Source organism: Juglans microcarpa x Juglans regia, chromosome 4D (genome assembly GCF_004785595.1).
Source record: "Juglans microcarpa x Juglans regia isolate MS1-56 chromosome 4D, Jm3101_v1.0, whole genome shotgun sequence".
NCBI classification, from domain to species: domain Eukaryota; kingdom Viridiplantae; phylum Streptophyta; class Magnoliopsida; order Fagales; family Juglandaceae; genus Juglans; species Juglans microcarpa x Juglans regia.
Genome location: NC_054600.1, coordinates 3438958 through 3454148, shown reverse-complemented (window position 1 = coordinate 3454148; position 15191 = coordinate 3438958). Strand labels below are relative to the sequence as shown.

The 15191-nt window shown below is 37.8% G+C and overlaps 3 protein-coding genes across 4 annotated transcripts; 1 reads left to right on the top strand and 2 right to left on the bottom strand.

Annotated features, from left to right (window-relative positions):
* Positions 1–1360: 1360 nt before the first annotated feature.
* LOC121260624 lies at positions 1361–6026 on the bottom strand. 2 transcript variants are annotated; one of them, XM_041162563.1, is made up of 5 exons: positions 5375–5990; positions 5157–5282; positions 3941–4056; positions 2983–3325; positions 1361–1675 (listed from the first exon to the last, which is right to left on the bottom strand). In XM_041162563.1, the coding sequence occupies exons 2-5, from the start codon at positions 5265–5267 to the stop codon at positions 1670–1672; spliced, it is 576 nt and encodes a 191-aa protein (XP_041018497.1). In that variant the 5' UTR covers positions 5268–5282; positions 5375–5990; the 3' UTR covers positions 1361–1669. The 2 variants fall into 2 exon arrangements, with proteins under 2 accessions (XP_041018497.1, XP_041018496.1); XM_041162562.1 differs by lacking the exon at positions 1361–1675 and having other exon boundaries at positions 2694–3325; positions 5375–6026.
* Positions 6027–6946: 920 nt separating this feature from the next.
* On the bottom strand, positions 6947–12051 carry LOC121259099 (peptide chain release factor PrfB2, chloroplastic). Its single transcript, XM_041160590.1, has 7 exons — positions 11382–12051; positions 10529–10741; positions 8797–8898; positions 8469–8606; positions 7894–8198; positions 7590–7743; positions 6947–7504 (listed from the first exon to the last, which is right to left on the bottom strand). Exons 1-7 carry the CDS (start codon positions 11913–11915, stop codon positions 7370–7372), a joined length of 1581 nt encoding a protein of 526 aa, XP_041016524.1. The 5' UTR covers positions 11916–12051; the 3' UTR covers positions 6947–7369.
* A 22-nt stretch (positions 12052–12073) lies between these two features.
* Positions 12074–14900, top strand: LOC121259100 (RNA pseudouridine synthase 1). Its single transcript, XM_041160591.1, is given in 3 exon segments — positions 12074–12366; positions 12369–12620; positions 13502–14900. Coding segments are annotated over 3 exon segments (1074 nt in total). The 5' UTR covers positions 12074–12212; the 3' UTR covers positions 14170–14900.
* Positions 14901–15191: the final 291 nt, after the last annotated feature.

Genomic DNA, 15191 nt, shown 5'->3' with positions numbered 1-15191 from the left:
TATATTGAGTTTCCACCTGGAAACCTTGACAAACACTTGGATAAGCTCCTGCAATGCGACAGCCGGATGTTGATGCTGAGCCCAAGACCATTCCCAAGTCTACCTTCCCCTTACTTCCACTCAGGATTCAACAATGAGACGAGAGTTTTCCCTGGATTACAATGGAGATGGGTTAAACATAAAGTACTCCAGCTATCAGTTGCCTTATTTCTCGAGTACCCCTGCTCCATTGGCTCTGGTGCAACAAGTTCAGGCTTATGAACAAACCAATCAACCATACTTTCCTGCAAATGATTCAACAGGTAATGAGTTGCTTTTCTTCCTATTCTTAATTATGTTCAGGTCTTGGCAACTAAAAACAGTACTCTTTAACTTTCTTTTATTTTCTTCAAATGTTGTGTGAAGGGATGATTGTGGATTTCGCTCCTTAACTAGATGAGAATGTTAGCAACCTAGTAAGAGAAAATTCAAGGATGGCAACCTGGAACCAAGGGATGATCGATTCTAATGATCTTCTAGGAAGAGATTGGATACCAGAGCCATTTTGATAGCTATAGAAAACCAAGTGAGAGATCAGATTCAAGCGCCATTTTCAATGGCTATAGAAAACCAAGGTAGAGACCAGTTTCAAGACCCATTTTCAATGGCTATAGAAAACCAAGTTAGAAATCAGATTGATCAAGACCCATTTTCCATAGCTATAAGAAACCAAGTTAGAGATCAGATTCAAGAGCCATTTACTATTCCTATGCCAGCCCAAGTGAATCCAACCATATCTTATCAAAACTACAATATGCCAGCTCCTTATGCTGAGCAAGTAGGGCTTCTTTTTCTCAGATATATACATTGAATAACCTTATAAATAAATGCAATACCGGTGACCTAGAGCTTCAATGCATTGTTAAGAGAAGGATACAACTGATGAATTCGAAGATGTGGGTCATAGAATAGCAGAAGAATGATGAACACGCACTGTGTTGGAATACCTCTGAGGATATGGGTAGTGAAGATGGTGCAGGAGAAATGATGAATGAGACATTGATACCTCATGAAGACTGCAAGCAAGCCTCAAAAACCTCAATACAAGCAGGATAACACATCAATATTCATCATAAAGTTCCTTATCCCCTTACAATAATATTGTAAAACATCAAATCAGCCTAAAGGTTTGGATTTTGTTGATGCAATTTGTATTTAGACTGTAAGAGCAATTTGCCATTCTTCGTATATCGTTGTTGCAATGTTTGGACATATTAACTCAAAAATTTTAATATTTTCTGTGAAAGGAAATAAAATTAATAAATGGACAATGAAGCTGAAGATTTGACCCTAACCCATATTTCTTTGTGAGTCGAGGAAAGTACAGCAATAAAAAGTGATTTCTAATGCAATCTACAGTTGAAAGCTGCAATAGGTCAAATGCATGCATTGGACTATGACTACTCCGAAACATTAGACGGAACTTTCCATACCCATTCTCTGTATTCTTAGAAAGGGAAGTAAGAGCATTAGTTAAAAAGGAGAAGCCAAAAACTGTATGCTGCCGGTAAGATGGGGGAGCGTAGGCTACACACACCGCCACATATACTGCTCATGGACTGCATGTACATGTCAAAGTCCTTTACATCTTCAACGCAACCAAGGAGCACTAGACAACCTCAGCTGCTCTTCATGCCTGAAAATAGAAGTGAAATGTTTTGCTCATAGATATTTGCACTAAATGAATCCTCAAGAAGATCCAATTCTACTCCTCAATGATAAAGCAATCAAGCAGAAAGGTTAATTGCTAGGTCACAAATTCACAATAAAAGTAGATTTAACTGTGCCAAAACAAAAAAGAAAAAGAAAAGAAAAGGCAGGGTCCCAGCCAAAAATAAAGCTGATGTGATTCATCAACAAGGAAAATAAACTTGAAATTTCCAATACCACAGCTCATCCCCAAAAACTGCAGGAACTTGAACAATTAGGTCAACTAGTTTATCAGGACTGAGAAAAATATGCAACCTCCTTGGTAGAACAAACCGTGATACCAGCCCACCCTTCTTCCAAAGGATAATTGAACTACCATCTCTTGTAATAAAGCATGCCCCTTTACCGAGAATGTTCTAACCTGCTACATTTTATAAGCTGTAAAAAGGACAAAAATAATAAAAGAATCAGAAACAGGTTCCATGATCATGGAGAACGTGTTTCTGCCATACGACAAGGGATCTGTATCTCCACTTGATGATTATGATTTCCTGAGACAGTTGCTGACTCCACTTTGGAGATCATTGCATGACTCACAAAGGAGACATGTTCAAATCCCTGAGCTCCAACAACCTTGAGCTTACAGATTGAATCTCAAATCTTCAGGTAAAAAAGCAAAGCTATGCTAATCAAACTATCTCAATTGGTTGCCTAAAAAGTTAAAAATAAAAACTATCTGAATTGGTTTAGGACATTCAGGTCTCTTTCAATTTTTTTGTACCGTAAGTTTTGGTTAATGGTCAGAAAATTTTCCTTTGCAAAATACGAAAATAATACATCTTAGCATGGTATTTTCTACTTCAACATTGTAGCCCAGAAAGCATTAATGACTTTTCATTAGCATAGTCAAAATGAGCCAGCAACTGACTAGAAGATATGCTCAAGCACAAGGTTGTGGCATAAACAAAATTAACAACTGTCTATCTACCTTGTACTATAACTAATTCAGGCAGTAAATACAGCCGTTCTTTCAACAAACATTCACAATACTTACTACAGGTATTAACTACATGAATCAAGTTTACAGCATACAACAAGCTGCTTGAGTAAACACTTAAACACATCAGTTGCCAAATTCATTTCTGTTCAAGTTAGGTCCTAACATTTTCAATTTTATTCCATAAACTGGAATAAAAAACTGGTGATAAATCAAAATCTAGACTAACAAACCATATTTGCAGCAGCCACTTCTGTCATCTCATTTGACATAGTAACTCATGTCTTCAAGCTTACTTGAGGTGACTTAGTGGACTCTTCTGGCATGGTTGGAGGATCACCAGACCTGCTTGCAGCTTCATATGCACCTTCAGCATTCATTTCACTAAAATTCCTTTTCTTTGATGCAGAGGGAGAATTCTCCTTTTCGTTGTTTTCATTAGCCAATTCTTTTCCTGTTTCATTCTGAATTTTTTTATTAGGCCAAGTGCCAACATCTTGCAAAGGAAACAATGGAGACTCACGGCCACTCAATCGACAAAATACTCTTTCAACCATCTCGTTAATTTCCTTCCCGAGCCCATTATTGTCTAAAATTAGCTCCCAAACTGATTTAGAAGCCTTCTCAAGCACAGGAGCTCTGCATTCAAACAATATACAAATTGTAAGACACAGAAGCTGCAGTACTGACAACAAAATTAGTATTATCACATAAAGGGAAGCCTCTTCTAACCATACCAATGCTGGCCATTGCAACATTCTTTGAGATTCACATCGAGATATGTGCAACAAATCATGGTAAGGTGTTGGCTTTAGAGAGAACAAACGTGGAAAGGACCAAGAAAGATACATCCCCTTCTGAATCACTAATATTTGACACAATGTAGGTAACTTTGCAACTCCTAAGCAGCAGTTAATATAGATGAGACCATTTAGCCATGAATTCAGCCCACATGCAGGGCATCTACCCCAAAGAATCCTCACACCCATTTATAACTTCCACTCACAACATAATCTAGCCATCCCAAGCAATCATCACAACTCTATATACACTGTATGGCCATCTTATTAATTTTTGACACGAGATAATTTCACAAAACTTAAAACTCCATCATACAGCGAAAATAGTCCAAGATAACAAAAAAATCTCAAATGGATGATAACAAAAAGTAAGCAAGTGCATTTAGGCCGAACCAGGGAGGCTATTCCTATCTTAAAAGACAAGTGAGAACAGTTAAGGCACACAAAAACTTACTCGAGTTCCTGTCTCAGTGCATCAAACAGCTCTCTTTTTGTCTGTTTCTCTGCCCCAGGGGTGTTAAGAACTTTACTTTGTTCTGCCATTTTAATAGTGGTATTCTTAAGCTCCTCCTGCAACAAGGAGCATGAACATAAGTATCTATTCTATTTAAAAGCAACCAAACCAGTACTTACTCAGCCAGGGATATGTTTGACAATCCCTGATTGGAAATGTCACTCCGTTACCAGCATTGGATAACTGCTGATAACTACCTGGCCTAACTCACACCCTTATGTAGAGTAAAGAAATTATGACTAAATTAGAGTTTACAATCACATATGTGGCATCCTAATTATGAAATAATAATGTCACTGAGATCCAAAAATTAGACAACTAGTGATAACTAGCCAGCTCCAATTGAAAACCAATATGAGCAACAAACTCAATTGCCCTCAAACTCAAAAGATTTCAAAAGTCACCAATAAATCTCTAGAAAAATTACTAATAAAAAAGAAATCTCTAGAATTGGCTGATTTAAACTTCTGATCCAGTAGCCCATGTTAGCCCATCGATAGGTTTGATAATTTGCAAAGATCTACAGAAGAAAACAACACAACCCCACTAATTCTAATATCCAACCACACAAACTGCAAATTAGTTCTCGAATTTAAAACAACGGTACTAACACTAGAACTTGAACCAACATATAGCTCATATCATTATATTAACATATATAAACAAAAATACAAATATATGTAGCAACTCATCAAGGAAAAAGCACACACATGCCAGGAAATTCTTTTCTTACCCCATCAAATGTATTTGGTATGTTTACCAAATCATTGCATGGACTTCTTGTATAACTCAATCTTATTCATAGTACTGCTCTATACTCACATATATACAAATCCACATGCATGTGTCACTAATAAGAGAATGAGTACAGCTATACAAACATATATAGACAATGAACACTGAAGATTAACAAAGAAAAAAAACCCTAAGCTGGAAGATTTCACTGCTCAAGTCCCAATAACTCTCCGGATATAAAATTAAAAACCCAATATTTTTTATTTTACTTGGGCTATGTCTACTTCGCTCAATACAATATTTATTACTTAACAAAAAATTAAATTAAATTAAAAACCCAAAATTTAGATTACCGAGCCAATAAACAGAATAAGTAAACCAGTAAAGAAAACAAAGATAGACGGGGAGGGACTTTACTTACGTTGGCTTTGAGCTGGTTGATGATCTTCAATCTGAGCGCGTCGATTGTACCGTCATTCATTAGCGATTCCAACACATCCTCTGGAGTTATCACCGATGAAGACGACTCCATCAAATCTAAAATCACCTGCAAATTAAAAAAAAAAAAAAAAAATCTTTTTGTTTCCTAATCTTTGTTTTTTATCAAAATTAAATAAAATGAGAGAGAGAGTCTCGTACCTGAATCGCTCGACAAATACCGTTTGTGGATTTCTCGTTCGTTCGTAATTTGCCGTCGACTCCTAAAAATGCTCAAATGTTGTTTTTGTTTTGTTTTTCTATACACAGGCCTTCCTTTTCAACACACTACCACACACGCCGATGTGGCGGCTGACATGGCTTAAAAAAATTGTCAAACTCCCAATGAATAAAGTCTCCCCTTATATAGCTTTCTCACCTTTGCAAAGACATCACTGTGCTTGGCCAACAATCAACGTTCGAGATCAGCGTGACGACTTCGGAATCAACGTAATCGATGACTTCGGAATCGGTAACCGATCACGAGTGATGCCTGATGGGTGTTCGATCGAGCTGATCCACTCCTCGCTTGGGGAGCCAGTCAGCAAGCTCGGGGTTTGACCAGAACTCAACGCCGCTGTAGTCCTCCGGGCTAGAGTCTTGGCCTGTCGCCACTCACCATAGGCTCTCCATTTTGGTCTGTCTTACGCCCCTCAACCAAGCTTCGATGAATCCTCGGAGTTAGGGTTTAGGGATTAATTTACAGGGCTGGAGAAATCAGACAAGACAGAGAGAGGAGACGGAGACGAATAGACGACTTATTTTATAGGCGGTTCGTTCCCATATCTACTTCGTGAGTCTATTAACCCCAGATGGGGACTGTTCTAACAAAATTTTAAAATTATAATAATATTTTTTTAAATGAAATTTTTTTTCCTCTTATTCCTTTATCAATAAGACTATACACACAATCACTTACTCAAAACTGTAAATAAATTTTCTCTTTAAAGAAATATTTTCAAATAACAAAAGATTTTGTTTTCCCTTTTGTTAAACATTATTATTTCGATATCAAATAATTAAATAATAAATAATAGATAATAAATAATTTTTCAATTATTTAAATGATTTGATGTCGATGAATAACAGTTATTATTAAATAAGCAGATAATTAAATAAAGACATTTTAATCCGGAATAATGCTAAAGTCACTTATGAAATCTCCCGAGAGTTAACACTTGATTTTTTTTTTTTTTTACTTAATGATTAAGTAAGTTTTTATAAATGATATTGTGAATTTTTTGAAAAAAACATATTTAAAACTTTTTAAAAATACATGAAAAAAAAGAAAGAAAAAAATGACCTTATCGATGGATAGTGTCGGGACCCACTCTCGGTGGCCCTCTTACTGCCCTTCAATCCGACTATACCCATATCGGTTCTCACCCGGTTTGTATTCACAATCCATCTCAATTCATCTCAACTCATCTTATTACTATTCACTATTATTCAACAACTTTAACTCACAAATCTCACTACTATTCACAATGCATCTCACTACTATTCACAACACATCTCAACTCATCTCAACTCATCTTTGAATCCAAATGATACCGTTATTAATCTTTCATAAAAATAAATCATAAAATATATACTCCATCCTCCAATTTCAAATTATCATTAATTAAGAAAAATGACAAAATAAAGGAGAATCATTATCCAATGATCATTCTGCTCATCTAAATCTCACCTTCAAATTTTATCAACATGCATGCACTCTAAGACAAGGCCTGGTTTAACAACAATGTATAATCTTACATCATGTCATATTTGTATCTGAAGACAGGCATATCAGTTTTCAGACGTTACAGAGAGGAAAATACTTTAACTACAAAGGGATTATACAAAAGTAAATCTATAAACTGATGTTGCTAGAACTGTTTTAGCTACAGATGGATATTATTTCGTCCCGGAGAAACTATTAACCAAGACTTTGTTTCAAAGAATATCATTGGTGATCAAATGGCAACCTCTCTAAATTCAACTGTATTCTTTCTCAACGACAATCAAAATCCCACGCCTGAACCACCCGGATGTCGTTGTCGCTGATTGTCTTGCTAGTCCAGATCTGGCCGCTAATTATCGGATGCCCAAGGCATGCACGGACTTAGCTCTGCTGACAATATGCACGATGCCAAAGAAATCCAGCAACTAAATTCACCGACCATCTTCATCTTTATCCAAGGAAGCTGATAAATAGCTCAGGATGAATCCATCCAGATCTCCTTCAAGGACAGAATCAGGATCCGAAACTTCATAGCTGGTTCGGAGATCTTTAACCATGCGGTAAGGCTGCATAGCAAATCTTAATGGAAGTTAAGTGATGCTTACACGGTCAATGGTACCAAACAAGTTAATGAAAGGTCTTATTGCATACATGAAGCACATAACTACGTATCTGGCTGCCCCAAGTAATGTCAGTGAGAGATTGTGTATGTTGTGCATTCATCTGAGCCTGGCGAGCCATCTCAAGCTGGTCCACTCGAGACTGAAGCACGGCCATTGCTGAAGCCTTGTTTTGATGTTGTGATCTGTGTTCAAAACAATATTGCATCTTTTGGAATTGAGACTTCGAAATCCACAATAAAAAAAAAAAAAAAAAAAAAAAATCCTAAAGCAGGAAGGTATAGTTAAATTTTTTTTTCTTTCAAAAAACCCTTCTTCACAGGCAAATTTCGTACCTTTCATTTTGACAAGTGGCAGAAATTCCTGTAGGAATGTGAACTATCCTCACAGCACTCTCAGTCGTATTAACATGCTGGCCACCAGCTCCCCCAGCACGAAATCGCTCAATGCGGAGATCAGAGTCATTAATTTGTACATGGGTAGATCCATCACCCGATATTGGAATTACAGCAACAGCAGCAAATGAAGTATGTCGACGCTTATTACTGTCAAATGGTGAGATTCGTACCAACCTGTGCACTCCTACTTCTGCTTTGGCATATCCAAAAGCATATTCACCATCCACCTTGATTGTTGCTCGCTGAAAGTGCAGATAAAATTAAAATCAGAACAGTACTTGAGTTTAAACAATAGCACCTAGCAAAGACTAACATGCAGACCACCGAACAGGCTTGACAGACATTTAAATTCACAAAACATACGGCAGCATTATCAACTGTTGAATAATAGAACAGTTAGGTTGCTTCGAATTGTTTTGTACTGATTTCCTTCCTTACAGGGTAAGTAATACATAATGAAAAATAAATATAATGGAAAATAAGGGTGAGAAAAAACTGGTAAGTAGATGAACCTTGATTCCGGCAATCTCACCAGACATTTCATCCACCACGGTGACTTTATATCCATGCCGCTGAGCCCACATTTTATACATCTGCATGACCATTGCTGCCCAATCCATGCTCTCAGTACCACCAGCTCCAGCTTGAACCTATGTGGTGGACATACAAGCACAGTATTGTTACCAGTAAACAAGGAGAAGAAACAAATATATAGATATGAACTAAGGTAAAATCTCATGATATCAAGATTCAGATAGGGGACTTGAAGACACATGGAAATTTGGTACACAAACATGAAATGAACTTAAAAGGCTATTGTTACACTAAATAAAAAATAACCTCTATGTAACAAGAGCAAGAATCCTGCTCCCCAGATAACATAGCTTGAAGCTCTTTCTCTTTTGAATTCCTCCTCATCCTAAGCAAAGCTTTCAATGATTCCTGCAAAGAGAAGGCAAGCAACATGTATAAAGTTAGTATCTAGATTATAAGAAAATATCTCTAAGCGTACATTGAACTTTAAAAGAAAAGGTTGAACATTAACAATAGGATTCAACATCCTAAAAACTTGTTTTTTATAGGTAATCAATAAGTTTTATTCATAAGAGAAGGCAAGACATTAGGAGACATTGAGAGATCTTCCGAAGACATGAACATATTATGATGGGCAACAGCTCTCGTGTTAGATTTTGGAATAACAAATGGTGCGGTCAACAAAGCCTCCAAGACACCTTCCCTACCATTTTTGAGCTCGGACGAGCAAAGGATGCAGCGATAGCTGATCTCTTGATTTTTTCTAGTGGCTCCCCTTAATGGAATGTATATTCCATTAGGGCAGCCCAAAATTGGGAGTTGGAGGCTATCTCAGAGTTCTATGCGACACTGTATTTCGTAAGCATGACCGAGGATACCATAGATAAGATGAACTGGAGCCCCTCCAAGAAAGGTAGATTCACTGTCAGATTGTTTTATCAAGTTCTAACGAGCCATGGAAAGACCATGTTCCCATGGAAGAAGAGTATATGACAGACGAAAGCTCCTTCAAAAGCAACACTCTTCGTCTAGACAACATCATTGGACAAGATTCTCCCCACAAAAAATTTAAGGAAACATTGGGTAATGGTGTTGGACTGGAGTTGCATGTGTAAGAAGAACGGTGAATTTGTAGATCATCTGCTTTTACATTGTGAGGTGACCAGGACCATGTAGAATGCTTTCTTTGCTTGAATTGGACTATCATGGGTCATGCCTCTTCGACTGGTGGATTTCCTAGCAAGCCAGAGAGGCCTCCAAGGTAATTCACAAGTAGCAGCAATCTAGAGAATGGTTCCTATATGTATGTGTTGATGTATTTGGAGGAAAAAAATGATAGAAGCTTCGAAGATTGCAAGAGAACAATGGAGGAGCTTAAAGTTTTCTTTTTTAAATCATTGCTCTTATGGGTAGGGGCCATTCTTTCTAATGGGATAAATGTCCATGATTTCTACTTTCAGTTGTAAACTCTAGTTAGGTACTTCTCATGTATACTCCCTGTCTATGTGGGCTTTGCCTACTTTTAATGAATAAAACTTCTTGATTACCCATAAAAAATTCATAAGAGAAGGCAAAGCCCAAGTACACAAGATTCAACATCCAAAAACCTGACAATAGCCATTTAGTTTGCTCCAAAAAAGCTAAATTTATGATAATCTTCTTGTCTTGTCCATAGACACACACACCCCCACACCTATCAATCTTAGTTACTCTTCAAGACAACTAAAACAAGGCCGATTTCTAGGAAATTATTCACATTGCACACTGAATTAGGTTCTCATCAGTGCTTAGTGGTATTTAGGCATTATACTATGTATACTCCATCTGTACTTGGCTACGCCTATTTATATTAATAACGTTTTACTTTTACTTATACAAAGAAAAAAGAATTAGGTTCTCACCAAAGTTTTGACAAAACTACTCTATACGTGCCATGTACTTATGTAAAACCATCAGAAAGAAAGGACCAAGTTTTGCAAATTTGTTCAAAATCATAAAACAGAACGAGCACACATGCCTAGATAAAGGAAGTGCCCACCAATTCCATCTCTGGATCATTCTCTTCGCGGGCAAGGTTAATCATGTCAATATGCTCTAGCAGTTCTCTCTCAAATGCCCTCACCGCTTTCATTTTACCCATGAGTGAACCATGTTCACGACTTATCTTCCCTGCATGCACAGGATCATTCCAAATATCTGGCTTATTCAGCTGCATTGATAACAAATCCAACCTGACCACCAATTTTTTCCACTGCCACCATACACAGGAAAAGAAATCACATTGCCATGAAATAGGTCATACAAATCCAACATCAAAACTTGTTTCAACTCTTATAATCAGAGAAGTAAAGCAAAATTATACATCACAGTCTAGAATCAACTGAAAAACAGTCCAGAACAACTACAAATGACCTAAGGAGAATCTCAATGTATATACAAAATTAAGCTTAACCTTTTCTTATAGTTTGCTTTTGACGAATAACAGAAGTCAATTCAGATTTTTTTCTGAAATTGAAACACAGTCAAAAGGCACAGCAGGGAAACTCAAAGTCGTTCTTGATTAACCTCTTATGATCAGAAATATCATTTCAAACTAAAAGAAAAATCACTCAAATAACAATACAAGACTGTAGCAGACCTCAGTATAGAGAATCCAAGAATGATTGAACTTTCAACATCGTTAGAATATAGATGAAATGATTGAATTCATTTCCGGTCGTCCACTTAAGTTTTGAGATAGATAGTGATTTTAAATGGTACAAGAGTAGTGTGTTTGAACCTGATACTTTACCCCATTTTGATTCCATATTTACATGTTGAGAATGAGTGGAGTGTTAAAATGTAAATTAAGGATTAGATTCAATAATTGCCATCAGCTTAATTTTTTATACCTTCAACCGCTTCTTCATTAGATGAATGGATTGAGCAATGGCAGCAGCATGACTTTTCCAATCACTCTCAGTCTCATCAAGAATTGTCCAATTACTAGCTACAATTCCCTCCACTGTGAGCCCGTCAGCAGTTGAGTGCTGCACAGCAGCTTCAGTACAAAAATATTGAAATGGCGTCAAAATCGATGGATTTTGGTGAAATTGACAAGGGTTTTTGCTGCTTGGAATTGCACGAGAGCAAAACCCAGAAAATTCGCGCCGGAAAATGGGAGACCCGGAAGCTGAAATAGGCTTCTCAGACACCGAAGGTGTTGAAGGGAGGGGAATTTGGTGAGACCCATGCCTGTTAATGGGAGACCCAGATGAAGAAATATGGTTTTCTAATACTGAATGCGAGAATTGGAAAGGCCCAGATGGGGTTTCTGTGGTTTCGTGTGAAAGAGGAGACCCAGATGAGAATAGGAAGGAAATTCTACGATTATAGATGGAATTTATGGATCTTCTAAATGATTTTCTGAAAGCGAGAAACGACATTTTTTTTTTTTTTTTGGATTTGGAAGACGAATTGGGGAACACAAAATTGAATTTCCCTGTTTTCTATTTTGATGGATTGAAGTATTAGGGTTTATGTCGAAGGTATGAAGAGGTTTAGGGCTCTCAGCCTCGGGGTTTAGACTGCCCATGAAACGACGACGTGTTTAGTTTTCCATATATTTGACTATTTGAGGCCTCGGAAACAGAATTAAAAAAAAAAAACAAATCGTCGCTTCGCTTTTAGAACTCCGAAAAGTCGCCACTACAATTAATTCTTCGAAGAAGTGAAATCTGCAAATGCGACTCCCTTCCTGTCTTCAACCCTTACCCACCACCACGATCTTCCTCTCGAGGTTCCCCAAACCCCTCTTCCCTCTCAGCTGCGTGACAACCGCCGCCCCCGCCATGTCTAACCAACCCGGCCCAACAGAACCCACTTCTGAAAACACCTCCAAACCCCACAAAATTACCCTGTGCCACTCTCTCCCCCACTGCCTCCCATCTCCAAGAGCGTAGAGCTCAGCAGAGCCGAGTCTGCCTCCTCCAAGTCCAGTTTCTTTGCTCTCTCGAGAACCCATGTGGTGTACGAGGACGAGTGGCTCATTGCAGTGAACAAGCCCCAGGGGATCTACTGTGAGAGCGTGTTGGCCTCCGTCCCTCAACTTCTCTGTGACGCGGCCGAGTCTGGTGGACGACTTAGTGAAGGTCTGCTTAGCTTCTCCTCTCTCCTTTCTCTTTCTTTTTTTCCCCCTCCTTTGTGGGTGGTTTTGAAACTTCTTTGATTTCTTCATTGATTTCTATAAAGTACACATCCCAGAAAATTGACTTTTGGTTTTCGAGGTTCACTAAATTCAAGAGAGATTGCTGAACCGTACGTGTGGCTTTTTAATTTTCCACACTGAAAATTTTTTTATCGAAGTGTATCTGATTGTTGAGAAACAAAACCACTATCTTTTTGTCTGTTCTATATAAAGCCATTGCCCATTATCAAATACAAGAAGTTGACAGTACAGAGTAATTCGATGCTTGATAGAATTGGATTGACTTGGACAATTTCTTTTGAATGCTAGGCTGCATTTCGAGTTTGCTTCTGGATAAAATGAGCTTCCTTAATATATTTGGAAATTACTTGAGTTCGTCTGCAAAAAAAAGTTGTAGATTAAATCCCATAAACGACCAATTGTGAAATAGCTGGACAAAAAATGAACTCTTTCATGTGTGCTTTTTGGAAAAGCTGTATGGGGTATCTAAAGATCTCTTCATTTGCATAGGGTTTCAATTCATAGAACTTATACTTAGCTTGTCGTAAATGAGATTATTCTGAATATTAGATGTTTCAAGTCACTAGGCAACCTAACCTGATCAGAGCTTGCTGTAAATGGGACCATTCTGAATATTAGACGTTTCAAGTCGCTAGGCATGCCATCTGATGTCTGTGATATTCTGTAAGCTGCAAGCCATAAAGTTGATTGGATGTGCAAATTCTGAAAATTCTATAATAAAGAAGGAAGATTAATATTGCTTTCTGATAGCTTAAGTCAGCCATTTCTTGCATATGGAACCAAATTAAGATGTTTCAATGTCAGGGACCAAGATCAAGTCTCCAGAGCTTCATCTTGCTAACCGACTCGATCGTGACACCAGTGGGGTTATGCTGATAACAAAGTCCCACAAAGTAGCTTCTAAGCTTGTCCAAGCATTCACTAATCACAAGGTTACCAAAACATACATTGCTCACTGCGTTGGTCCAGCTCCAAAATGGGAAAAAATAACCATTAAATCAGGTCATGGCAGGTCAAAGTTTGGGGTCTGGCGTGTTTATGCTGCATCAGATGTTGGTCGGATGCTACCAGGTGGATCAGTAGTCAGAGACATGGAAACATCATTTGAAGTATTATCAATAAATGGACAAGGGAGCTTCAAAGAGCCATCTGAATTTAGGAAAGATGAAGAAAATACTATTGTAGTTGAAGAGAGAGCTGTAATAGACAGCGATATAAAGAAGGATGAGATATTGGTAAGAGCTTATCCTCGAAGTGGAAGAACACATCAAATTCGCTTACATTGTCAATATCTTGGAATTTCCATCAGAGGGGACGTGAAATATGAAGGTGTCTATGAGTGGAAAGGGAGAACTTACGAAGGCCATGAACTTCATGCGGAGAGCTTATCGTTTGAGCACCCTGTTACTGGTCTTCCTATCATGTTTCAAGCACCTCTACCTCTATGGCCCAGCCAGGCATTGCAGCAATAATATTAAAATGGCGTTGTTGTCTTTGGCATGGGCCTCTACGGCTCTGGATGATTCTCGCAACATTCAGGTGAGAAAATATTAGATTAGACATTTTGGTTTTCTGAGTTGCAAATGGAAGTTTTTACATGGATATGATGCTAGTGCTTTCTGGTTGGTGTCAAGTATAGCCAGTTAATACTTATGGGGTTAGTATCTCCCCCTTTCTATCGCCAGACTGTGTTATACTTAAAAGGTCCATTGCTAAAAGCAAAAGGTGAGGACTTCAAGTGGAATCCCGTCTGTTGCAATTGCAGTGTTTGCCTCGCCATCACTCCCCTCTGTCAGCCGTCACAAAAAAGATTCCAAACCTCTTCATTTAGGCGCCACTTTTCCCAAAGCGGCTTTTGAAGAGGTTGTGGCAAGTGAATTCATATGCATAAAGAGTTTATGATGAGATTTTTGACATCATGAGCTCTCTTTTCTCATTTGAAAGTTTAATTCATGACCATCGGATCAGTTTTCTATATCAAAATAATTTTCTGTTCTTTCCCATTTTTTGGGGCATGAAGTCTCAAGTACCTAGGAAATGCAGAGTTTGTTACTCTTGCCACTTTTGTGCACATTTTTTTCAAATGTAATTGCTAAGCTTCTTTTTCTGTTGTTAAATATCTGTCTACTTGGACAATTGTATGTTATGGTTAGATATTGTATAATTGGCATATGGGTGAGCTGAGATGAAGTGGTTGGGACAATTGTATGATAGTTTTGCATTGTTTTTCTCACTCAATATTCTGTAAAGGGAAAAAGGGGACTGATTCATCTGCAAGTAATCAGGGACTACTTTGACAGATTCATTGGAAATCCGAGGTAGATCAGGGCTGATGTATATTGATGCTAGCCTACAGAAAATATAACAAGTCCATCTTTTGTGGTTTATTCAATATTGGTGAATATTGCTTGTACGAGCGCCATACAGACTCGTAAAGATGGGATAAATTATAAACAGGAAATGATTGAGACGCCGTTGTTGTATGTCTATTAGA